The sequence below is a fragment of the Lonchura striata genome, chromosome 5, assembly GCF_050655825.1.
Source record: "Lonchura striata isolate lonStrDom1 chromosome 5, ASM5065582v1, whole genome shotgun sequence".
Classification (NCBI taxonomy): domain Eukaryota; kingdom Metazoa; phylum Chordata; class Aves; order Passeriformes; family Estrildidae; genus Lonchura; species Lonchura striata.
This window is the reverse complement of record NC_140707.1, coordinates 1921866-1947386: the sequence shown is the minus strand read 5'-3', so window position 1 is coordinate 1947386 and position 25521 is coordinate 1921866. Positions and strand designations below refer to the sequence as shown.

Below are 25521 nucleotides of genomic sequence, written 5' to 3'. Positions count from 1 at the left end.
ACACTTAATTTCCCTGAAAAAACCCCAAGTCTCTGAATAATCAATCGTTGTCCGACGAGACGTCTGCAGCGTCCTTGTCTGCCTCCGTCTGCATGCTCTCTTCTTTGCTCCTCGGGTCTGTGTCCACCTGTGTCTGCACCCGAAAAGGTTTCACGTGCCTCGCCGACACCCACTTCGGTCCTCGCTCTGTGGAAACACAAGCGAAACCCTTGCCCCAAGTTATTAATGTAAATGGACCTTCAATTTGTCCTGATTCTGGATTTCTGATCAAAACCAAAGGATTTTCCCTTTACTTTGCTTGTGCACTGTTTGTAAAATGCCTGACAATTGGTGGTGTGGGCTCTGAGAAAGAACCATTTAAAAAATTCAATACATACAGAGCTTTGTTCAGCTGCATATAAGGTGTTGAGCCTGCCTCTCCCCTTTTCTGTTTATCCAAAAGGAATTTCAGGGTGTGATGTGTTCTTTCAATGATTGCTTGACCTGAGGGAGAATAAGGAATACCAAAAATGTGCTTCACTCCCCATTTTTTCAGAAATTTGTCAAGCACCTTGCCTGTATAAGTTGGACCATTATCTGTTTTTATTTCTTGTGGCATCCCGAGTGATGCAAATGCTTGTAAAAAGTGTCTGCAGGCATGTTCTGCGGTTTCCCCTGTATGTAATGATGCAAAAATCGCCCCTGAAAATGTGTCAGCTGAGACATGGATATTTTTGAGCCTCCCAAAAGATGGGTATTTTGTGACATCAGCTTGCCAGAGCTGAAGACTCTGCAATCCCCTTGGATTGACAGCTCCTGTAGACGCAGGAGGCTGCACAAGCTGACAGTCTGGACAAGCACTGATGATCTCCCTCGCCTGACTTTTGGAGAGGCAAAAGGATTCCATCAATGCCTGTGCATTCTGATGGAAAAAAGCATGGCTCAATTTTGCCTGCTCAAAAATATCCGGCAATGTCTGAGATATGGTCATTGTAAGTCTGTCTGCTTGAGCATTTCCCTCTGCTAAGAACCCTGGGAGTGATGAGTGTGCCCTGATATGTGTAACAAAATATTCATGTTCTCTATTTTCCAGAATTGTCCTCATGCATGACAAATATGAATATAAAATTTCATTGTCAGTGTGTTTCAAAAGTGATCCCTCTAACCGTTTGACCACATTTGCAACATATGCTGAATCTGTGACCAGATTGAGAGGTTCCTGAAACAATTGAAAAACCCTGGCCACTGCTGCCAATTCCACAATTTGTGGTGAACCCTGTACCATTTTTATGTCTGATTTCCACTCCCCTGTTTTTGAATTTTGCCATGTAACTACTGATTTGTGAGTTTTTCCCGAACCATCAGTGAATACTGTCACCCCATCCACTGGTTCCTGGCTTATTTTTGGCTTTTCCCTGAAACTTACTTTCGCATTCAGCATCCTGTGAGCTGGAAAATGAACTGTACAAATTCCTGGATAACCCAACAAAGCAATTGTAAAATCCTGTGATTTCTGCATCGCCCATTCAAAATACACTTTTTTCAAAGGAACATGAATAACTGAGAAATCTCTGCCTGACATTGTCAGCAACCTGTTTCTCACCTTGATAATAATCTGTGCTACCATTTCTAGATCTGTGAGAATTGTTTTTGAGGGCCTGTAAGCTAAGAAAACCCACTCTATCAACAAAAGAGGGTCCATTTGAGACAAATCCCATTGAAAAATCAACCCATATAACTGTGCCATTTCCCCCAACACTGCTAAATGAAAAGGCAATGATTCTACAAAGTGATGTGCTTGTCTCTGCTGAATCATGTCTGTGATCTTTTCAAGGTCTCTTTTTGCTTCAGGCGTCAGAGTTCTGGGAGATTTGATGTTATTGTCCCCTCTCAAAAGGTCGAGCAACGATGAGATGTCATCATTGGTGATTCCCAGGATCGGTCTCATCCAGTTATCTCCCCCAAAAGCTGTTGCAAGTCCTGGAGATTGGTGACCTTTGTGTTGACTTTCAGTTTCTGTGGCCTTATTGTTTGTTTTGTGATCTTCCATCCCAGGTATTTCCAAGGTGCAATTTCCTGTATTTTTGGTGTACTAATTTCCAGTCCTGATTTTTGCACCTGCACAATCACACAGTCATGAACCTCTTGCACCTCCTGTTTTGTTGGTGCTGCAATGAGAAAATCATCCATATAATGGATAATTTTTGGTTTTGGATGTTTTTCTCGTGCTGGATGCAAAGCTTGGGCCACGTACCATTGGCAAATGCTTGGAGAATTTTTGAGCCCCTGAGGAAGAACCGTCCAGTGGTGTCTTTGCAGAGGTTCTTCTCTGTTGATGCTTGGGACAGAAAATGCAAAGCGTGAAGCATCATCTGGATGAAGTGGAATGCTGAAAAAACAGTCCTTGAGATCAATGATCACAAGCGACCAGTCCCTCTGGATCATCGAGAGAGATGGAAGCCCAAGCTGCAGTGGCCCCATGTCCTGATGACCTCGTTGATTTTCCTGAGATCATAAAGCAGTCTCCAAGACCCTGAAGTTTTCTTGTGAATGACAAACACTGGGGAATTCCATGGGCTGTCTGTTGGTTTGATGTGTCCCTTCTGCAGCTGTTCCTGGACCAACTTTTTCAATGCACTCAATTTTTTCCGCTCCAGGGGCCACTGATCCACCCAAACAGGATCATTTGTTTTCCAGGTCAGTTTCAAAGTGCCACAGTGACCCCTGTTAAAAATTCAATTCTAATTTCAGTCCCCATTGTGCCAAAAAGTCCCTTCCCCATACTGTGATGGGCTTTTGCACGATGAAAGGACGGATAACTGCTGTCTTTTTTCCTGGGCCTGTGACAACAATTGCGTTCTCACTCTGCATGCACAGGGAACTCCCCCCTATGCCTGTGAGAGAACCCAAAGGTGCAACCAAGTCCCATTCCCAAGGCCAAAAAATGTATGAAATAACTGTAACATCCGCTCCTGTGTCAAGCATCCCTGTAATAGCAATTGTCTTCTCGTTACAAGTCAACTGACAAGTAACAATGGGCCGATCCCGGCTCAAATGTTTCACCCAAGATGCATGCACCTCTGCTTGATCACCAGGAAAAGAGTCCCGTTTGTTGAACACCGGCATGGCTTGCCTTTCTGGATGAGATGGCAAAGCCATGGCTCGAGCAATCGGTGTGTTTTGTGGAATTGTCAGAGGTGGTCGCAAGGCTTTTGCCGTGACCATCAACTCCTCATTACGGTTTGCTGAAATCAAAGATGGATAAACAACAAGTCCAAGGATACTGCTCCTGTCCCTGGCCATTATTAAAAAGTCCTGCCTTTTCCAAGAAGTCCCTGTGACACCTGTAGGTTTCACTGCATGGCTATTGTCCAAAAGACACGTCAACTTGGAGGTTGCCAAGATGCATTGGAATCCGGGTGGTACCAAGTCTGGGTCGCTGGGGATTTTGGAGATTGCTCTGCTGAGGGGTTCTGTTTGTTGCTCCCCGAGGATTGTTCCTGCTGGTTCTGTGTCACTGCCAGGATTTGTGTCTGAGCGCGCTAGCGTTGATTCGCGCTTTTTCCCGTTTCCCGGAATAGGAAGAAGTTTCCCATCCATATCTGTCTGTGAGTGACACTCACTTGTGAGATGTTTCCCTCTCCTGCATCGAGGGCAAAGGTCTGGTGGTTTGTTGGGCTTTGCAAGTTGTGGGCAGTTCCTTTTAATATGTCCTTGTGCCCCAAAGCCAAAGCACTGTCTCTCTGCATTGGAGTTGCCCTTTGTATAATTTGCAAGAGCTTCCCTAACACGTTTTTCAATTCGATCCCCCAAGTGTTCCTCCATGATGGAAGCAACATGTTGTGGGGTCCCCACCTTGCTGCACGCCTCGATCATGTCTGCCAAGGTGGCCTGGTGCGGCATCATGCTGATGATCCGTCTGCACTCCGGATTGGCACTGGAGAACGCGAGGCTTTTGACCAGGTGTGGTTTCGCTTCCTCCTCAGTCACCTGCCGCTCCACCGCCTGAGAAAGACGATCCACAAATGAAGAAAACGGCTCCAAAGGACCCTGTTTGATCTCGGTGTAGATGGTGTCCTGGACCCCCACTGGAGCAATCTGAAGAATTGCCCTCCATGCTGCCTCTTTGATGTCGCTGAGCACGTGACACAGGAGCCTCACCGCCTGTTGAGTTGGATCGTCCTCAGGAGGATCACCAGCAAGCTGCGCCATGGTGAGGTTTGCATTCGGCCCGCCCTGGTATCTGGCTCTCAGCTCCTCCAGGGATCTCCTCCACACCTTCTGCCACACAAGAGCTTGGGTGTCTGTAAGAACTGATGTTGCAAGATATTTAGGATCGTATGGTGTTAAATCATACATGCCAAAAATGCTTTTTAACATCTGCTTGAAATATGGTGATGACAACCCATTGTCCCTAATGGCCTTAGCTAAATCTTTGATTGCTCCATGGTCCAGGCGTTCCCATCTCGGGTTTTGGCCCTGAGCGTCATAGTTCACCGGCATCATTATATTTCCTGAGCCCTGCAATAAACCTTTCTCTTTCTCCAACTCTGCTCGAATGTCCTGCCAGTCCACTTTTGCGCTCTGCAAAGCTGTAAATTCAGTGGGTACTTGCCTGTAGAGTGGAGTCATCTGTTGTGGCTGCAGCTCTGGTGCAGCAGCACTCACCGATACCAACGGCGTCTGCAGCATCTGCGAAGATGAAGGCTGGAAGTCTCTGGAGAAAAGTGAAGCATCTGCTGTGGAGGAGAACACACGACTGCCTTGCATTATTTGGAAAATTTTTGGAAGATGAACCAACAGTTCTGGCTGTGACTCCAAGGCTGTGCTTAAATATCGTAAAAGAAATTCAACAACCCCCTTTGATATTAAAATTGACTCTCCCTGCCCCGAAAGTTTGGCAGACCTTGATTTTGGAATTGTCCAAGCTGGGACACCTTTCAAAGCGGTGATGCGTATCGTTTCATCCCATTGCTGCACCTCAGCAGAAGTGTCCTGAGTCCCGCACTGTTCCGGTGTCAGTGGAGGTTCCTGCTGCCGTGCAGATGTGACTTTTTTCACCCTGGAGTTTTTCTTATTAGAAACTGGAAAAAAGTCCTGCAGTGTCACAGTCCCACCACTGGGTGGCGCAGTGCCCTGACCGGACAAGTTCTGTGCCGCCTGTTGCAATGTTGTGGTTCCGCCGCTAGATGGCGCTGCCGCCTGACCAGCTGAGGTGGGAACCGCACTCTGCTCTTCAATCTGCACTTCCGATAAACATCTGAGCATTTCTTCTGACAATTGATTTACATTTGCAAATCCCGCACTAATTCCCGATAAACCTTTGAGCATTTCTCCTAATAACTGATTCACGTTTGCAATCCTTGCATTTGGTGAAACTGACTCTTGTTGCAATAACTGTTCCAATTTGGTCATGTCAGAAGCCGACAGGGATTGGCCGTGGGCTTGGGCTGTCTTTTGCCATGGGAACTGTGATGGAGCGGTGCCCTGAGGAATGTTTACCTCCTGGCCACGCCCCATCCCTGCCTGCATCATCTCAGGGGAGTGATCGCTCCTGCTCCGACCCTGGCTATGCTTTGGCCTCGCTCCGCCCCGCACCGCCTCCGAATCAGAGCCACTGCCGTCCCCCCCAAGGCTGACGCAACCACCCTCTTGTTCCCATTCCAGCCTTGATGTCTCCGTCTCACTTTTCCCGTCTCCTGGCTCCATGCCAGCACCCACAGCCCGCGCGCGCCAGCTCTGCCCCCTGTGTGCCCGTCCCGCGCATTCGAAATGTGAGAAATCCCCTCCACCCGTGGCTGTTGGGTTTTGCTCGACCTTCACACACGTGCCCGCCGCCTGAGCTGCAGTGAGGAACGCCTCCCGCTGTCCCTCTGCCGCTTTCTCAGCAGCCCGGGCTGCCGCAGTCAGGGAGCCAAGTTCCCGCACCCTTTGGGCGGCCGCTTCTGCGGCCTCACGGATTCCCGACATTGAACGTGTCACCGGGCGCTCCGAGCGTACCACCGCCGCACTCGCACTCCCCGCTTTCGCCCCGATCCGTCCCGCCCCCGCCGCTCTCCCCGGCCTCGCTTTCTGCGCGGGCTGTTTTGAACTCCCAGCCTGCGCAGATGTGGAGGCGCTTTCCTCTCCCTCCTCCCCCTGCTCTGCACTCACGTTCGCACCTTCCCCCACCGGAGCCGCCACCGCTGCCACCCCTGCCATGAGTTTGGACTTGGGCAATGTCTTCCTCCCACCGAGGGTCGCGGCTGTGCCTGGCTCGCCCGCCTCTGTCTGGGGAATTTCTGCATCGGAGGAGCTTAGGGACTCTTGGGAAACTGAGGAACAGTGAGAACCCGGGGACACGGGACGCGATGGGGTATCATCTCCCTGATGTTCCACAGGAAGCAATCCTGCCTGTCCTGTGTCTGTGGTGAGAGGGGCTGTCCCGAGCTGCTGGCTGGACTGTCCCCCGCTCTGTTTGTCACCAGGAGCCGTAGCTGCCTGGCTTGAGCTGCCGCGTTGTGAGAGTGACTCTAAAACTGTTCTTGCTGAAGATAAAAGTTTTGCGGCAAGCTTATTATTTCTTATAGCCTGATAATATAATTGCTTATTAATTTCCTGCCAAAAATTTGGCTCAAACGATAAATCTGGATCTGAGTGTGGGAAGTTACACCTCACCCACAATAATAAATCTTTCATCTCCTTTTGAGCAATCTCCACCGGATGGGCAGAGATGATGCCCTGGAAGGCAGATACTATTTCTTTTTCCTCTTGGGAGAATTCCCCCACCATGTTCTTAATTTTGACCGTTCTCACCAAAAGCTGTGTCGGCTCGAGGTCAGTCCGGAGATGGCATTGATCACCGTCCAGCAGGTCACAGGTGAGAGATCCCAGGCACGCTTCTGGGTCGTCTCCTCCCTGGAAAGTCCCCGAGACGACTTGTTTCAGTGAAGGTCAGGTTCTTATCTCGAGCTGTCTGCTCCCTCTCTTCTTGGAATTTGCTGCGAGTGTGTGTGCTCTGCTCTTCTCTTTTTTTTCTTCTCCGCTGATGCAGGTTGGAGGTTGTTTGATGTTTCTTTTCGGTCTTCTTGCTGATGCCCGCAAAGGGACGCCAGATGTGAGAACCCCAGGTTTGGTTTGGGGTCTCGTGTGGTGGTAAAGCTTCTCCTCCAACCCGTGCGTCCAAAGAAATACTCTGCAGCCTCTTGTTGTTTGGTCTCAAGAGGATTTATTGCTAGTTATCTAACAGATTATGTTCTTGGGCTGCGGCCCTTTGATCAGCGGCCTGGGTAGAGACACACACACTCCTGACACCCTGACTATCCAGTGTCTTCTTCTCTCTACCAGCCCAGGGCTGCTGCTATCTTTTATGAGATATATTATGTATTACATGTTTACAGTTATTCCCCGATACCTACTACATATATTACCAAGTGCTTTTCTACTCTAAACCAACCTGTGAGTGCCAACATCACCAAGAACATGGAGGCAAGGAAGAAGAAGGAGGAAGAATGGGATCAGCCCACTTTCGTCCATCTTAGAACTTCTGACCCCCATGTACAATAGAAAACCCCGCCCCTGTACATGTGCTAAAACCCCTCTGTACAATACTAACAAAAATTTCCCCTCTACTTTGTAACTACTTTTACTATTCTATCTAACCTTTTGTGACTGCTTGTTCCACCTTCAAATTTGGTAATTCATTCCATGGTTCAAACACAAAATCACAGCTGTTTCCAGCTGTCTGCCAGGGTCAAAAATGCTTCTGACCAAGGCCTGGAACCTATAAAAATATCTGAGGGACATTTTGAGTTCCCACAACCTGGGAGCCTTTGGCAGTCCCTGCCCTCAGTGGGGCCGTGTGATGCTCCAGGTCACTTTGAGTTTTGCTCCTGACTCCTTGAGCAGCTTCTTCAGCCTTCTCTCAGTGCCTGAGGGTTCTGGACTCAGCCCCAAATCCACAGTGGGGATCATCAAAATACAGAAAGCCCTCACGGGTGCTTTGTCTTTATTCAATTGTCTGCAAGCCTCCAGGGCTTGTGCAGCTGACTGGAGTCAGTCTGCAGTTCTGTTAAGGAGGAAGATTTCAAAGTACACATCATGATTTTTTATTCTTCAATCAAATGAGTGGGGTTTTTTATTTCCCAGTTTGGAGAAGAGCGGATAGAAGCATTCCCCAGATGATCCTGACACTGAACTTCTCCAGAGGAGGTCTGGGCATGTAGAAGAATGAGCCCCCTGAGGGCTGACCCTGTTTGGACAAGCTGCTCCTCACCCCCAGCCTCACCATGTCTGACATCGCCCACCTGGCACTGACATCCCTGTGCCCTGCGGCAGAACCTTGTCCCTGAGCTCTGCAGCTCCATGTCCCAGCCCATTGCACCGTGTCCCACCTGCTCTCCTCAGGGCTCTGCCTGCACACAGGCCCAGGAGAAGTTTTCCTCTTGGGAAAGAAAGAATGCAAAAGCCTGAGCAGGTTTCCTGAACAACAAACCCCACTCAGGAGCCACCTGCTCAGTACAGGCTGCCTGAAGTGGTGTCACCTTTCTACAAGGGACAGTGTGACCAGAAATGATCACTGGAAGCAGAATTCTCTGAGTCTCCCAGCTGAATTCTCTGTCCTGGCCCTTTCCCTAGATCCATGTTGCAGATGGAAGCTGCTGGTGCCATCCTCACCTTTTACCTCTCTTTGGAATGCAAACAGATGTTCCCAGGTGCGTTAAGCAGGATTTGCTCAATGTTTCTATAAATCTTTTGTGTTCCCCATGGAATGAAGGGGCCATTTTGGCACTGAGGGCATGACATGGAAGCAAGGAGTCAATTGTGACCCTGGGGTCCCATGGAACCAAAGGGCCATGGTGACACAGCAGGGCCACGTGGATCCAGTGGTCCATTGTGACACTGTGGATCCAAAGAGACAATGGAGACACCCCCAGAACCTCATGGAACCAAGGAGTCCATGGTGACCCAGCGGGGCTGCATGGAGCCAATGGTCCATGGTGACACTGCCCATCCAAGGAGCCCAGTTGGACACTGTGGAAGCTCATGGAGCGAGGTGGTCATTGTGACACTGAAGAACTTCATGACACCAAATATCCATGGGGACACAGCAGGGCATCATGGAACCCAGGAACCACTGTTGGCAGTGTGGAAACTCCTGGAACCAGGGGCTGTTGCGGCACTGCAGAACCAACACAGCTGCCGCACCTTGTCCCCTGCCCTGCACAGCTCCTTGGGAGGCACGGCAGGAGCAGCACCCTGGGAACCTTGGGAATGCCCCTCTGGGATCCATGGCACACACTCCTTGGGCATGGAATTACAGTTCCCAGCCAGGAAAAGATGTTCCTGCTCTTGAAGGCAAAGCTCTTGTGAAAGAGTCAAAAGCCAAGTGGAGCAAGATCCTACAGTGACATTCACTTCACCCATGGTGGTTGGAGTTCATGGATTGGGAATGAAATCAGGGCAGGGTCTTTGGTGGGAGCTGCCCTGGGTCAAAGGGGACACTGAGAGAGAAACAGAGCAGGCAAAGGAAGGCAGGAGAGAAAGGAGGACACAAATACAATCAATTGAGTAGGTGTCACTCTGAAAAGCAAAACAGAACTGACTGAAAATTAATGGGACAGGAAGCAATAATTTTGAATGTTTTATTTACTTTCAAAATATATCCCATACACCCAGCTGCACACAATCATGATCCTACGCCCTTTACATTTGGATCCCACTTCTTCCAATTTCCCTCCTACCCCATCTCACCCTGGAGGTTGTGGAATTGGGTATTTTGTCATGGGTTATAGTTTTTTGAGGCGGAAACAAGCCATTTTGATGTGGTATTGAGCTCTTTTGGGGTAAGATTGAGGTGTTTTCAGTGAGGCTGAGTCATTTTGAGGTGACAGATCAATCCATCTTGTCTTCAGGAGTGCAAAGATGTGGAGAACACAGCCTGAAATCCCCCAAGAACCCACAAATCCTTCAGAATATGTCCCCAGACTATAAATTTAATCTCAAATACCTGTTAAAGGGTTGGACTTTGGGAATATCTGAATAATTACTTTATTTTCAGTCCTATTTCAGGTGTTTTAATTGATAAAGACATATCTGAAGAACGTTAAGGCCAAACCAAAAAGATGACCAGTCAGGTGTCTTCCCAACATGGATCACAGCAAATGTGGGTCACCAGGCCTGTGCACAGCATGGGTCTTCCCATGGGGGATAAGGCTGGAGCAGTGTACAAAGCTCTTCATGCAGTTGGGGGACTCACCGGGCTTCCTTTACTAGTGCCTCCGTTGGTGTTTGGTCAAGTGAGAGCTCTGGGTGAAGCTCTTCCCACACCGGGGACACTCATAGGGCCTCTCCCCAGTGTAGATGCGCCGGTGCTTGACAAGGGAGGAGTTGTACTTGAAGCCCTTCCCGCAGTCGGGGCAGCAAAAGGGCCTCTCATCCATGTGAATCCGCTGATGGCAGAGGAGATTAGAGCTGGTCTTAAATTTTTTCTGACACTCAGGACACTCATAGGTCCTCTCCCCAGTGTGGATCATTTGGTGGATGATGAGGTTGGACCTCTGGCTGAAGCCCTTCCCACATTGCTCACACTTGTATGGCCTTTGCCCAGTGTGGATGATCTGGTGGCGGATCAAGTTGGATCTTGTGCTGTAGCTCATCCCACATTCCCCGCACTCATAGGGCCTCTCCCTGGTGTGGATGCACCGGTGGGTGACGAGGGTGGAGTTGCGCTTGAATCCCTTCCCACAGTCCGGGCAGCAGAAGGGCCTCTCATCCGTGTGAAGCCGCTGGTGCAGGAGGAGAGTGGAGCTGGTGTGAAACCTCTTCTGACACTCAGGACACTCGTAGGGCCTCTCCCCAGTGTGGATGCGTTGGTGGGTGACAAGGGCAGAGCTGCAGCTGAAGCCCTTCCCACACTCCCCACACTTGTAGGGCCATTCCCCAGTGTGGATCATCTGGTGGTGGATCAGGTTGTTGCTCTTCCTGAAGCTCTTCCCACACTCCAAGCACTTGTAGGGCTTCTCCCCATCATGATGCTTCTCAGGCACCACCAGGTCCGAGCTCTGGCTGAATCTCTGCCCACCTTCCCGGCACAGAGTGGGACTTTCCTCCTCAGAACACCCTGGGCTGGCCTTGCAGCCCCTCCTCCTGTGGCATCTCTGGGGCTTTTCCTCACTGTTGTATTCCTGCACCATGGAGCTGCTCAAAATGGCCTCTTCCAAGAGGTTCTGCTGCGGAGATTTATCCTCCCTGGTCTTTATCTTCTTCTCCTTGTCTGGGGGAGGAAGGACAAGGAGTAGGTGGGATTTGCCTCCATGCCAGATGGAATGGCAAGGAGATCCCCACAGTGCGTCCCCAGCAGGAGGGCAACGGCAGTGGGGCTGTCCTGCAGCTGGGAGCCAGGCTGGGCTGGGAGATGGAGCAGGAGAGAGGGGGAAAGGGGCACTGACTTCCTCCTCACCTGCCTCGGTGTCCCAGGGCATCTTCCTTTTCCTTGCAACCTTCTCCTCCATCTGGCGAATGTTTGGGTATGGGAAATCCTGTTTTGGGAGGTAAACAAGGGATGAGCACAGTGAGTTTGTTACTGGTTGGAAGGCAAACCAGGGGGACAGTCTAAGCCAGAAGGACAATTGAATAAGATAATTAAGATCAAGCCAATGATGCAGAAACACTGGTTTAAACTCACAGAGTCAGGATATAACCTGACACCCCGCTGGTCAGGGTGGTGGTAGCAGTCTGATGAAATGGTGGCTGCAGTCCAGCTGGAGTGATGAACGTGATTCTGTCAAAGTGGCGATCCTGTAGAAGGGTCTGGTCTTCCTCTGAAGGTCCAGTGGTGGTTATGGAGCTCTTGTCCTCTGGGAATGCAGTAGGCAAGGTGATCGTGGTGTTGCAAGGGTGAGATTATATCCAGGCAGGAATGCTTGGTTCCTCCCCCTGGGCAGAGCATCCCACAATGGGATGATGTAATTTTATCAGTGCTGCAGTGACACTCAATGGCCCATTAACACAAGATGGCCCCTGGAGGGTGTTATCAGGGCTGAGCCATGGAAGAGATAAAGAACACTGCCCCACCTGTTGATAACAGTTTATGGAGATGGTGACTGAAAACACTTTTGGTTACATCTGACATTGTAACCGGAAACAGTGAGGCAATCCCTGCTCGGGGTGGGGGGGTGAACACCACCCTCCTTACCCAAACTGGCTCAGGTGTAAAACCCCCACCCTGGGAAGGCCATGCACACAGGGGACAATGTCACATTTGCCCTGCTTCAGGGGAGATCTCTGTCCATGTCACTCCCTTGCTTTCTCCCCTTTTCTCTTCCTTTCCATCTCTCTCTACCTCACATTTACTGGTCAGTAAAATTCACTTTGGATTTGGTGTTGTTAGCACCTTATTTAGGGCAGGGGCATCTCTCTAACAATTTTATTAACCAAACTGCAATATTACTTTGCACAGTGAGTTCAGGGCACTGTTGGCTGACCCCAAGTGTCTTTGACAACAGCCTGGTTCCCTCCTCTGCAGAGGTTCTGCTTCTTTCCGAAGGAACTCTTGGAAACTTTGATGCAGCTTCCTCTGAGCAACTTTTGGGAGAACTTATGAGGAAAGTGGAAGCTGTGGGTGGCCAGGGTAAAGAAAATATTTTGTTTTCCTTCTTTGAAAAGTCTGTTAAAATCACTGGAGGAAAGGGAACAAATTATACCAGCGAGACTGACAAGGATCATTCACCCCAAGTTGAGAAACACAAGGCTACTAAAGTCCTACAAGAAGCCCAGCTCAAGTTATTCTGAAATAACTCCTGAATTCACAAGATTGGGGGAGAATCATTATTTTCTTCATCCCTGTCACCTTTGTGACAGCCACACAGACTGTTCCCTTCCTTTTAATAATCTGTATTGGGACAAATTTCAATGTTTTGTTTTTTGGAACCTGCCAGCATCTGAGCTGGAGCTGTGCTGGAACTGATGAAATTTGGAATTACCACAGAATTGCTTCTGTTGTTGGTCTATTAATATTTGGGATTTGTTTGTGCTTCCATCAGAAGTGACTTGTGGGAAGAGCAAAACTTCCTCAAGGCATTTTATAGAGGGTTAAATTTGATTTCTGCTGAATTTGTTTTGTCCAGTGCTCAGGGGATGCTCAAGGGGTCTTGGGTTTTGGTTTGGCTCTAATTTTCTTCTGATTTGTCTTTATCACTTAAAAACACCTGAAAAATTACTAAAAAGAGTATTGACCAGAGATGTCAAAAGTCCCACCATTTAAGAGGTATTTGAGGTGGAATTTACAGTTTGGTAACATATTCTGGAGGATTTGTGGGTTCTTGGGGGTTATCTGGGAGTATTCTCCATATTTTTGTGCTCTAAAAGCCAAGGTGGATTTGTCTGTCACCCGAAAATGACTCAATCCCACCTCAAAATGGCTGGTTCCCACCTCACTCCCATGCCAAAATTACTCAATTCCTAAGCCTCCAGGATGAGATGGGGTTGGAAGGTGATTGGGAGAAGTGAGATCCAAATTTGAGGGTGTGGGATCAGGATTGTGTGGGGACAGGTGGGTGTCATTTATTTTGATAATAAATAAAACTTTCAGGATTACTGATTTCTGTCCCATTCATTTTCTGTCAGTTCTGGTTTGCTTTTCAGAGTGCTGCCTTCTCAGCTGATTGTGTTTGTGTCCTCCTGTCCCTGACTGAAAAGCAAGATGTGTTCTATTTGCCATCTGTATGGCAGTTGTCCTGTGTTAAGTGGGCAGTTTTTCCTTATCTCTTCCAGTTAATCCTCCCTCAGGGGAGACATCTGCTGATAATGGGCTATTGAATGTCACTGCATGACTGATGAGAACTGTAACATCCCATTGTGAGATGTTCCGCCCAGAGGGAGGAGCCAAGCATTCCTATCTGCATCTAGTCTTGAGATTCTGGCCCACCAACACAGCTTTCTCTGTGCTGGATTTCTCAGAGGAACAGCTGCCTCTTCCTCTTCAGAAGAAGACACCCATTCCTACAGGATCACTTCTCCAACAGAACCACGCCTAACACTCCTGGAGGACTGCACCCACAGTTCCCATTGGACTCCAGCCAACACCCTGTCCAACAGGGAGTCACATTGTATTCTCACTCTGTCATTGTTGTTTTAGTTTACTGCATTGTTTATTTTATAGTTCTATTTTCTTCCCTAATAAAAAACTGTTATTCCTGCTCCCATATTTTTTTACCTGACAGGCCCCCTTAATTTCAAATTTATAACAATTCTGAAAGATTCTACATTTTTCCATTTCAGGGGAGGCTCCTGCCTTCCTTAGAAGACACCTGTCTTTCCAAACTAAAGCACCTCCTTTCTCTCCTGCCTTCCTTTGCCTGTTCTGTTTCTCTCTCAGTGTCTCCTTTGACCCAGAGCAGCTCCCACCAAAGACCCTGTCCTGATTTCATTCCCAATCCATGAGCTACAACAACCATGGGTGAAGTTAGGAAGGCTGGCAGTGAAATGTCACTGTAGGATCCTGCTCTACTTGGCTTTTGGCTCTTTCATAAGAGCTTTTCCTTCAAGGGCAGGAACATCTTTTCCTGGCTGGGAACTGGAATTCCAGCCCCTGGGAGTGTGTGCCATGGATCCCAGAGGGGCATTCCCAAGGCTCCCAGGGTGCTGCTCCTGCCATGCCTCCCAAGGAGCTGTGCAGGGCAGGGGACAAGGTGCAGCAGCTGTGTTGGTGCTGCAGTGCCACAACAGCCCCTGGTTCCAGGAGTTTCTGCACTGCCAACAGCGGTTCCTGGGTTCCATGATGCCCTGCTGTGTCCCCATGGATATTTGGTGTCATGAAGTTCTTCAGTGTCACAATGACCACCTCGCTCCATGAGCTTCCACAGTGTCCAACTGGGCTCCTTGGATGGGCAGTGTCACCATGGACCATTGGCTCCATGCAGCCCCGCTGGGTCACCATGGACTCCTTGGTTCCATGAGGTTCTGGGGGTGTCTCCATTGTCTCTTTGGATCCACAGTGTCACAATGGACCACTGGATCCACGTGGCCCTGCTGTGTCACCATGGCCCTTTGGTTCCATGGGACCCCAGGGTCACAATTGACTCCTTGCTTCCATGTCATGCCCTCAGTGCCAAAATGGCCCCTTCATTCCATGGGGAACACAAAAGATTTATAGAAACATTGAGCAAATCCTGCTTAACGCACCTGGGAACATCTGTTTGCATTCCAAAGAGAGGTTAAAGGTGAGGCTGGCACCAGCAGCTTCCATCTGCAACAGAGATCCAGGGAAAGGGCTGGGATAGAGAATTCAGATGGGAGACTCAGAGAATTCTGCTTCCAGTGATCATTTCTGGTCACACTGTCCCTTGTAGAAAGGTGACACCATTCCAGGCAGCCTGTACTGAGCAGGTGGCTCCTGAGTGGGGTTTGTTGTTCAGGAAACCTGCTCAGGCTTTTCCATTCTTTCCTTCCCAACAGGAAAACTTCTCTTGGGTCTGTGTGCAGGCAGAGCCCTGAGGAGAGCAGGTGGGACATGGTGCAATGGGCTGGGACATGGAGCTGCAGAGCTCAGGGACAAGGTTCCACTGCAGGGCACAGGGATGTCAGTGCCAGGTGGGCAATGTCAGACATGGTGAGGCTGGGGGTGAGGAGCAGCTTGTCCAAACAGAGTCAGCCCTCAGGGGGCTCATTCTGGTACATCCCAGACCTCCTCTGGAGAAGTTCAGTGTCAGGATCACCTGGGAAATGCTTCTATCAGCTCTTCTCCAAACTGGGAAATAAAAAAATACTCACTTGATTGAAGAAAAAAAAAAAATCATGATGTGTACTTTGAAATCTTCCTCCTTAACAGAACTGCAGACTGACTCCAATCAGCTGCACAAGGCCTGGAGCACTGAAGACGATTGAAGGAAGAAAAAGAGCCTCCAAGGGCTTTCTGTATTTTTATGATCCCCACAGTTGATTTGGGCCCCTGTCCAGGATCATGAGGCACTGAGAGAAGGCTGAAGAAGCTGCTCAAGGAGTCAGAAGCAAAACTCCAAGTCCCTTGGAGCATCACTCGGCCCCACTGAGGGCAGGGACTGCCAAAGGCTCCCCAGGGACTGGAGAGAGCAGATCCTTGAGACCAGGATTGCAGGGATCCAAAGGCTCAGAGCAGGGAACTGCAATGCTGAGCAAGGCCTGGGCTGGCTGGGGGAAGCAGAAAGGCCAAACCCTGAGCCCAGCCTGGCACAGCAGGGCCTGTCCCTCATGGGTGGCTCAGGGCTGTTTGTGGGGCAGGGGGATGTGAGGGGCAGCAAGGACAAATGTCACAAATCTGTGTGACCCTGCAGATCCTCATGGAACCAAGGGGCCGATGTGACACTGTGGGAAGTTGTGGAACCAAGGGGATCATTGTGGCAGTGTTGGGGCCCATGGATCAAAGGGGCCATTGTGACATTGTGGGGCCTCATGGAAACAAGAGGCCATTGTGAGTCTGCAGGGCTGGAACACCCCAGAACACTGAAATGCTGGGGGTCACCAAAGGTTCTTTTACTTGAGTTTGGTGCACAGGAGAAATACCAACCAGATATTCTCACAATAGCCAGATGCAAAGAATATTCTTGGTAGGAAGGGACCCACGAGGATCATCAAGTCCAGGTCTTAAGCGAATTGCCCACACAGGGATTGAACCCACAGCCCCAGTGATACCAGCACCATGCTCCAACCAACAGAGCTAAGAGGCCAAAATAACACAAAATTTTTCTGGCAAAATATAGACAATCAAGGGACTTCGGCAAAGGGTTTAATACAACATCCACTTCAACATAAAACTCTTATCATAGCATTAACTTCATTAACTTAGTCGATTTAACCTAAAAACCTTTAATCCTTAATACGCTAAATTACCCAAAATAGTTCCAAGTAATTAGGATTAGAAAGAGGAGAAATAGAGAACATCAGAAAGACAGAAGATCTATAGAAAGACGCACAGAGGCACAAACTGCTCAGGTTCCAGTGTTGCCAACAGAGGAATCCCAGGAGAAGGCAGGATCCAGACCATGGGCTGGCCTCGTGCTCCGGCTTTTAACCCCTGGGCCTCCATGGGCCCGCCCCTGTGGTGGGACTGCCAGGTGATTGACCAATCAGAGTCAGGGTAGGCACCAGCTGCTGGTGTGTGATTGGTTGACAGCTCAGCCAATCAGCACCGCCCCTGCTGTGTGATTGACAGCTCTGCCAGGCCAGGCTGGGGGCAGGGCTCTGTCCCACCACAAACCAAGGCCTGACCCGCCCCCGGCCCCGCACGGGCATTCCGAGCATCCCAAGGTGTCTCGGGACATGGATCTCATCCAGCCTCTGACAGCGACCACGGTGGCACTGCAGAACCTCATGGAACTAAGGGTCAGTTGTGACAGTCCAGGTCCAAGGACACCACGGTGACACTGCAGAAATTCATGGAACCAAGGAGCCATGGTGACACCATGCTCCATCATGGAATCAAGGAGACCATTGTGGAACTCAGAGAGCCCAAGGAACCAAGGGTCCATGGTGACCTTGTGCAGCCCACAGCGTCACAGCGGGGCACATGGAGCCGAGGGGCCATTGTGACACATCAGGGATTTGTGGAACCACAAAGCCATTGTGACACTGCAAGGGCTCATGGAAGCACGGGGCCACTGTGACACTGCAGAAGCCAGGGGAACATTGTGACACTCCAGGGCCTCATTGAACCAAGGAGATCATTGTGACATTGTGGGGTCCCATGCAACCAAGGGAACATGGAACAGGTCTGGCTGCCTGTACCACCCAGGGGCCAATTCTCATCTGCCTATGAAACACTGGGACCATGTGCTTTTCTTTCTTATGGGAAAAAAACATTCACCTCAACTAGGCGCATATGGCGAAAATTGGACATTTGAAGCCAGAATTCCCTATATGCAAGAATATCTCTCAGAAGCTGCCAGGACTGACAAGTCTGGCTGGCCTTGTCTTCCTGAGGACTGGCACTTATTTGCCTTTGAAAAACAGTGGCTCTGTGCTTTCCTTCCTAATGAAATGGCCAAAACTAAGATTCCACCTCCAAAATGCCATATGTCCAAGGATAGCCCCTAAACAAAAGGGGCCAGGAGAGCCAGATCTGGCTGGCTTGGCCTAAGGCAACCTCTCATCTTCTTCCAGAACACTTGGACTTCATGCTTCTCTTACCCATAGGAAAAAAACCCATCCATCTTGACCAGGCACCCATGGCCAAAACTGACAATCCACCTCCAAAAAAACATACAGCCAAAGATTCCTCCCAAGTGAAATGCCAGGAAAGACAAGTCTGGCTGCCCTTGGACCTTTGGGGGCTGCCTCTCACCTGCCTCAAAACACTGGGGCTTGCTGCTTTCCTTCCTATGGAAATGAACTGTCCTTATGTATGAAGAAATTACCAAAAATGGAATTCAACCTCCAAAATTCCCTATATCCAAGGTTGCTTTGGATATAGCTTTTGCTTTCAGACAAAAGCTACCAGGACACAGAGGTCTGGCTGCCTTAGGCTATTGGTGGCCACCTTTCATATGCCCCACAAAAACTGGTGTTCTGTGCTTTTCTTCCCATGCAAAGAACAGCCCTTTTCCTCCAGGTGTCCATGTCTGAAACTAGGATGCCACCTCTAAATATCCCTATATCCAAGGGTTGCTCCCAGCCAAAATCTGCAAGTAACATTGACTCTGGCTGGCCTCAGCCTCTGGTGGCTGCCCCTGCCACACTGGGGCTCGGTGCTTTCCTTCCCATGGAGATCACTGTGACACTGTGGGCACCTCATGGAACCAAGGGGATCATTGTGGCACCACTGGAGCCCATGGAACCAAGGGGCCATGGTGACACCGCAGGGCTTCATGGACCCAGAGACCATTATGACTCTGTTGGGCCTGATGGAACCATGGAGACCATTCTGACCCTTCAGGGCCTCGTGTCACCAAGGGGGTATTGTGACACCTCAGGGCCTCCTGGAAGCAAGGGACCATTGGGACACTGTGGGGCCCCATGGAAGCGAGGGAACATGGACCAGGTCTGGCTGGCTTGGCCTCCCAGGGGCCACCTGACAGGTCTGGCTGATCTTGGAATGTCAAGGTCTGCCCCTCATCAGCTCCTGGAGCACTGGGGCTCAGTGCTCTTCTCTGTATGGAAATAACCGTCTGTTATTTCAGATGTCCATTGCCAAAATTGGTACCCTCCCTAAAAATTTCCTATATGCAAGGGTATCTCTTAGAACACAATCAGGCAGCTCTGGCTGCCCTTTGCCTCTGGTGGTCAACTCTCATCCACCCCTAAAACAGTGGAGCTCTGTTTCTTCATTCCAGTGGAAAAGAACTGGTCTTCATGTCCAGGGACCATGGCCAAAATTAGAATTGGCCACTGAGCCCAGCTGGGCTCGCGGAACCATCTGCAGCCCTGAGCAGATATTGACTCTGCCAGTGCTGCCATCCTCCCTCCAGTGAGAGAAAAGGACACAGGGCAGGCACACAGAGGAGCAACATGAACACACCGAGGGCAGGGAAGAGGAAGTTGAGTCCCAGATGGGAGGGATGAGGAGATGCCTTGATCCTGGGGCTGAATTCATCTGCTAAAGCTGTGGAGATGGATATCATTGATACATCAGACTCTCTTTTTCCCTATAATGCTTTGAAAAGTATGGGGAGATGTCTTGTTCAGCAAGGGCCTCCATGCTAAATTAAGCAAATGTTGCAGTAGCTGTGATCCCATGAGAAGTTTGAACAGAGACAGAGAGAAGAGTGATGAGACCCTGTGCCCTCAGGGAGAGAAGAAGACCTCTGTTCCCAGAGATGAAGATGATTTCAGAAATAGAAGGAGAGAACCTTTGCTTTTAACAGCTCTTCTTTAAACTAATACCCCATAAACTGACATGGCCCATAAATATAGTTGTGAGAAAGGCTGTGAGAAAATTGGAGGGACTTCACAATTGCAGATTTTTCTGAGCAACTGCAATTTGTGGAAGCTAAAAGCCATGCGATAACTGTTTTCTTGTGGAGACGCCTACACAACATAAGCAAGAGAAACTTCTTTCCCTAAGTGAAAAGAAGAAAGACAATTCTAGAGATGGTAAACTGACTGAAAATACTTTTTTTTTTTCTCTCTACATTGTCAGGTTGTCAGGAGAGAGGAAGTGTTCTGAAAGTTTTGTTCTGGTTCTTATTGCTCCTTCTTTTATTTACTGTTAATAAACTTTTATTTTTACTCTAAAAGTTTGACCTTTGCTATTCTCCTAATCCTACCTCACAGCAGGAATTGAGTAAGTATATTCTAGTGTGTGCACTGGTAATTAGCCAACACTGAACCCACTACACTAGTCGATGCATTGGCTGAGAAATCTCAAATTGGTGAAGCAAAACCAGTAAAGGAATGTTCATGATGAACTACATTACAACAGTGGCAAATCAAGGTAGAGCCCTGGTTTGTCAGGACTTGCTTGATCCTAATGAGGCCCGTGGTGCATTTGGAACTGAGCACTGGAAGCTCAAGGCCTGAGAGGAGATTGCAAAAAACCTTCCAGAAGTTAAAATAAAGAGGAAAAACCCAAAGTGTCACGAGGTACTAATGGGACTTACTTAGGTCCATCCCCAACACAGGCTCCTCATGGACTCCTTGGGGGAGAGAACTGGAGGCCAGGATGGCAAAAAACTTCTTAGTCTGGAAATGAAAATTCCAAAGTACCTTAAAAAAGTTAAGTATCTCAAAGCATTAAAGAGCTCCACTGAGTGTCAGTACAAAGCTCTCAAGGGACTCATTAAAGCAGATAATTGGGGCCATGATTGCACAAACCTCTCACAGAGTTTGTAACAAAAGGGAAACACCAAGTACCTTAAAAGAACTGAAGTACCTTGAAGCATTAATGAGTGTTGTTCCTGACAAAGCCTCTCCAGGGACTAATTACAGCAGATAATTGGAGGCCATGATTGCACAAAGCTCTCAGAGACTCCAAGGCAAAAGCAAAAGCTAAAGTCCTTTGAAAAACCTGCAGTCCCTGGGAGCATGAAGGAGCCCCCAGGGCCATTCCTGACCAAGGCTCCCCAGGGACTCCTTCCAGCAGATCCTTGACCCCACTGGGATGTGGGCATGGGGGGATGCTGAGGGCAGGACCAGGGGCTGACAGTGCCCAGCCTGGCTGGGGCTGTGCCAGGAGGCCCCAGGGCCTCAGGACAAGGTGTCTCCTCACAGCCCTTGGTGGCACAGACCCTGCTGTGCCCCAGGGCACCAAGACTTGGCTTCACTTTGTCCCCACCTGGCATCAGTGCCTCCTGTTCTCTGCTCTGCCTGGGGCCTGGGGACACTTTCTCAGTTGTGTTCCTCAGTGGGACCCATTAAAAGTCAAAGAAACTTTGGAGTTGGATTCTGACATGGAGTTCTGGAGAGGTTTCTGCAGCTCCCTCCCAGGGCCTGATGTTCAGGGCCTGAGCACAAAGCCCCAGAGGGTCATTAAAGTCCTTGTGCTGTGTCTGTGCTGCTGAGCTGGGCCGGGCTCCTGGCACAGAGGGAGATCCTGGTAACCAAGCAGAGCTTCAAAAGCACATTTCTCTTGCTGAGCAGCTCTTCTCCCAGCCCAGCAGGGCTGGGGCACTGCCTGCAGCCAGCCCGGGCACAGCACAGAGGCACAGAGAGCTTCAATCAGTCAGGGCTGGGAAGGGGCTGAGAAGTGCCTGGGGCAGAATCACTGCCAGCCCTTGGCACAGGAACCTCTGGCTGCAGGACAAGGCAGCTGCAGCTCTTGGAGTGATCTCCTAAAGCTGGAACATGCCAATGCCCACAGACCCTGTGAGTGCATTCTCTGCTCATCTCCTGTGCAGAGCAGCCAGGGGTGCCCAGGGCTGTCCTGCAGAGCAGGGTCCTGCAGCCCAGGGCGCTGTGCTGGGCCAGGGACTCTGCTGCCCGCCAGGGACAGCTCTCAGCCGGCCCTGGAGCTGCTCCCAGCGCTGGCCAGGAGCTGTGGGGGGAAGGAGCCACCCTGAGCAGGGCAGGTGCTGCTGCTGAGAGGGGCTGGCTGGGGCAGGGCTGCTCCCAGCTCCAGACCAGCCTGGGCACAGCTCTGGAGGACACTTCCCAAACAAGGTAAGCCTAGGATTGCTATAAATATCAGGAGCTTTCCTGAGAGTGTTTTCAACTTCTTGCTTGGAGTAGGGTGGGAAGTTTGGGGTGATGACAAAAAGGTTTTTGCTTTTCAAATATTTGTCATATATTCGCAGTTCTGTAAATTACTATGATATAGTTATAAAATTATAATCCTTACCTAACTCTATTAAACACTTAACTATTTTAAACTACTATTATATTGTTAATATAGTTATTATCATTAATTAACTCTAATACGTTTCCTTACCTTTCCCCTATATTTTAGAACAATAAGCTGACTGTCTAAATATATCCCTTTAATACTATATAGTCTTATTATCAGGAAGAGGACCTACAAGAAGAACATTTTGGTTTTTGAATGTGAACAGTGATAACAAAACCTGGGCAAAGAAGTCTGTGGACCTCCTCCAATAGGTTGAGCCAGGGTTGTGTAATTGGGGCAACTGAATCTCCTACTTTATGTTCCTGTTAAATATCCTAATTAATCAACCTTAATGAATTGTTGAAATCAGGGGCTGGGTGTCCCTCATCCCACCTGGGACACCTGGGAGATTCCAATAAAGGTGTGTTTTTTCCTTTTCTGTTCTAACACTGTTGCAAGGGTTCTTTTTTTTCTCTTTTGATTATAGACAACAGGGGAATGAGAGAAGCAGAACAGGAATTGTAATCCCAGAATGACAGAACATTCTGAGTTGAAAGGAACACACAGGATCATCAAAGGAATGTTTGAACATTTACAGGGACTCCAGAACTGTGACTTTGGGTGGTCAGTGTCTCTGCTGGGAGCCTCCCAAAGGGCCTTCAGCCACTCCTCAGCCCTGGGCAGCAGCAGCATCACCTCTGCAGGGCCCAGCAGGGCTCTCCTGAGCTGCCCTTGCCCAGCTGCACACAGAGCCTGCCCCAGCCAGGGCCCTGCACACAGGCAGGTTTCTGTAGGGCCGGGCTGAGGGCACACAGGGTGGGATGGGCTCTGTGAGCGCTGGCAGGGACAAGGCACCTCTCAGGAGGGGATGTCCAGGCCCAGTGAGATGCTCAGGGAAGCAGAGGGGGCTGAACAGAGCAGTTCTGGTGAACAAACCCATCCAGCCCCTCACCTTCTCTCAGCCACAGGGAATCCTTTGCCTCTCACATCTTTCAGTGGCAAACTCTGAGTGCAGTAGGAATGCTGGGGATTTCTGACCTCAGAGAGCCATAAATGGTGTGTGGGTAGGAAAACATTTCCTTAAACCAACTCCTGCCATTCCGTAGACCTGGGAGTGCAGATGATACCAAAGTTTTCTGCAGTAGGAATGATTCCCCTAACAAATCCTGAATATCCAGCCTTGTCCCTCTGCCACATGGCCACAAACCCAGGGCAGCAGGGCAGGGATGACTCCTCCAGAGCCCCCACATACAGGCCTGGCTGCTCCTGGCACACTCAGCCAGCACAACTGGAGCTCAGGCAGGGACCTGGGTGAAGGTTTTCCCAGAGCAGGAACAAGGGTGGGTGAGTCCCAGCAGGACAGGCTGCAGGGAATGGCCCAGGCTTTGCTCCGAGCAGCCTCTCCTGACTTGTCCCTGTCCTTTCTCCATGAACAGGTGCCCATGTGCAGCCACAGCAAATGTCCAACAGCAGCTCCATCAGCCACTTCCTCCTGCTGGCACTGGCAGACACGCGGCAGCTGCAGCTCCTGCACTTCTGCCTCTTCCTGGGCATCTCCCTGGCTGCCCTCCTGGGCAACGGCCTCATCATCAGCGCCGTAGCCTGCGGCCACCACCTGCACACGCCCATGTTCTTCTTCCTGCTCAACCTGGCCCTCAGCGACCTGGGCTCCATCTGCACCACTGTCCCCAAAGCCATGCACAATTCCCTCTGGGACACCAGGAACATCTCCTACACAGGATGTGCTGCTCAGCTCTTTTTCTTTCTCTTCTTCATCTCAGCAGAGTATTTCCTCCTGACCATCATGTGCTATGACCGCTACGTGTCCATCTGCAAACCCCTGCACTACGGGACCCTCCTGGGCAGCAGAGCTTGTGCCCACATGACAGCAGCTGCCTGGGCCAGTGCCTTTCTCTATTCACTGCTGCACACAGCCAATACATTTTCTCTGCCCCTGTGCCATGGTAATGCCCTGGGCCAGTTCTTCTGTGAAATCCCCCAGATCCTCAAGCTCTCCTGCTCCAAATCTCACATCAGGGAACTTGGGCTCATTGCTGTTAGTGCCTGTTTAGGACTTGTTTTTTTTGTGTTCATTGTTTTCTCCTATGTGCAGATCTTCAGGGCTGTGCTGAGGATCCCCTCTGAGCAAGGACAGCACAAAGCCTTTTCCACCTGCCTCCCTCACCTGGCTGTGGTCTCTCTGTTCTTCACTACTGGTATATTTTACTATCTCAAGCCTCCCTACGTGTCCTCCCCATCCCTGGATCTGGCCCTGTCAGTTCTGTACTCGGTGGTGCCTCCAGCCCTGAACCCCCTCATCTACAGCCTGAGGAACCAGGAGCTCAAGGCTGCAGTGTGGAGACTGATGACTGGGTGCTTTCAGGGACATTAAACTGCTGGTCAATTTATGCAAATCACTTGTAATAAAAGCCATCTTTGGTACTTCTTGTTGGTTTAGTTGTGGGGATTTTTTTCCTTTGTTTTTCTTTTTTCATATTTTCCACAATTAATGTAATTTTTTGAGCCATTTCTCATTTTCCTTTTCCCCACATTCCCTGTGCCAGACTGTGTCAATGAGGGGCTGCGACCTCAGTGGCTTTAAAGGAACTAAAGGATCTCCCAGAAGAGTTTTCTGCAGAGATGCCCTTTTGTTGCATTCTCTGGAGCTGCAGCAGCAATGTCTGTGTGCAGAGCTGGGGTAGATCAGTGCTGGCACAGCAGATCTGATCCTCCTGGCCACACCATTCCTGATCCAGGCCAGGAGCCATTGGCCTTCGTGGCCACCTGGGCACACTGCTGGCTCATGTCCAGCCTGCTGTCCATCAGTCCCTGCAGGTCCCTTTCTGCCTAGCTGCTGTCCAGCCCCTCTGTCCCCAGCCTGTAGCGCTGCAGGGGTTGTTATGGCCAAAGTGCAGAACCCGGCACTTGGACTTGTTAAATCTCACCCTGTTGGGTTTGGGCCCTGGATCCAGCCTGTCCAGGTCCCTGTGCAGAGCCCTCCTACCCTCCAGCAGATGAACATGCACATCCAGCTTGGTGTCATCTGCAAAGATGTCCTTGGTTCCAAGGGGCCCCTCAGTGTCACAATGTCCCTTTGGATACACCAGGCCCTACACTGTCACACTGGTCTCCTTGGTTCCATGGGGCCCCAAAATGTGACAATGGACTCCTTGTTTCTACGAGGCCACAGTGTCACAACGGCCTTCCAGATTCCCTGGGGCCCCAGAGTGTCACAGTGGCCCCTTGGTTACACAAGGTCCTGCAGTGTCACAATGTCCCCTTGGTTCCATGAGGCCCCGCAGTGTCAGAATGGCCCCTTGGTTCCCCTGGGC

General features: G+C 49.9%; 2 protein-coding genes across 2 annotated transcripts; one reads left to right on the top strand and one right to left on the bottom strand.

Moving 5' to 3' along the window:
- Positions 1 to 9543: 9543 nt before the first annotated feature.
- LOC146767107 (uncharacterized) lies at positions 9544 to 11598 on the bottom strand. The gene is made up of 2 exons (XM_085581115.1): positions 11409 to 11598; positions 9544 to 11222 (listed from the first exon to the last, which is right to left on the bottom strand). Exons 1-2 carry the CDS (start codon positions 11469 to 11471, stop codon positions 10230 to 10232), a joined length of 1056 nt encoding a protein of 351 aa, XP_085437241.1. The 5' UTR covers positions 11472 to 11598; the 3' UTR covers positions 9544 to 10229.
- A 12050-nt stretch (positions 11599 to 23648) lies between these two features.
- LOC146767106 (olfactory receptor 14A16-like) lies at positions 23649 to 24992 on the top strand. Its single transcript, XM_085581123.1, has one exon. The coding sequence runs from the start codon at positions 23649 to 23651 to the stop codon at positions 24579 to 24581; it is 933 nt and encodes a 310-aa protein (XP_085437249.1). The 3' UTR covers positions 24582 to 24992.
- Positions 24993 to 25521: the final 529 nt, after the last annotated feature.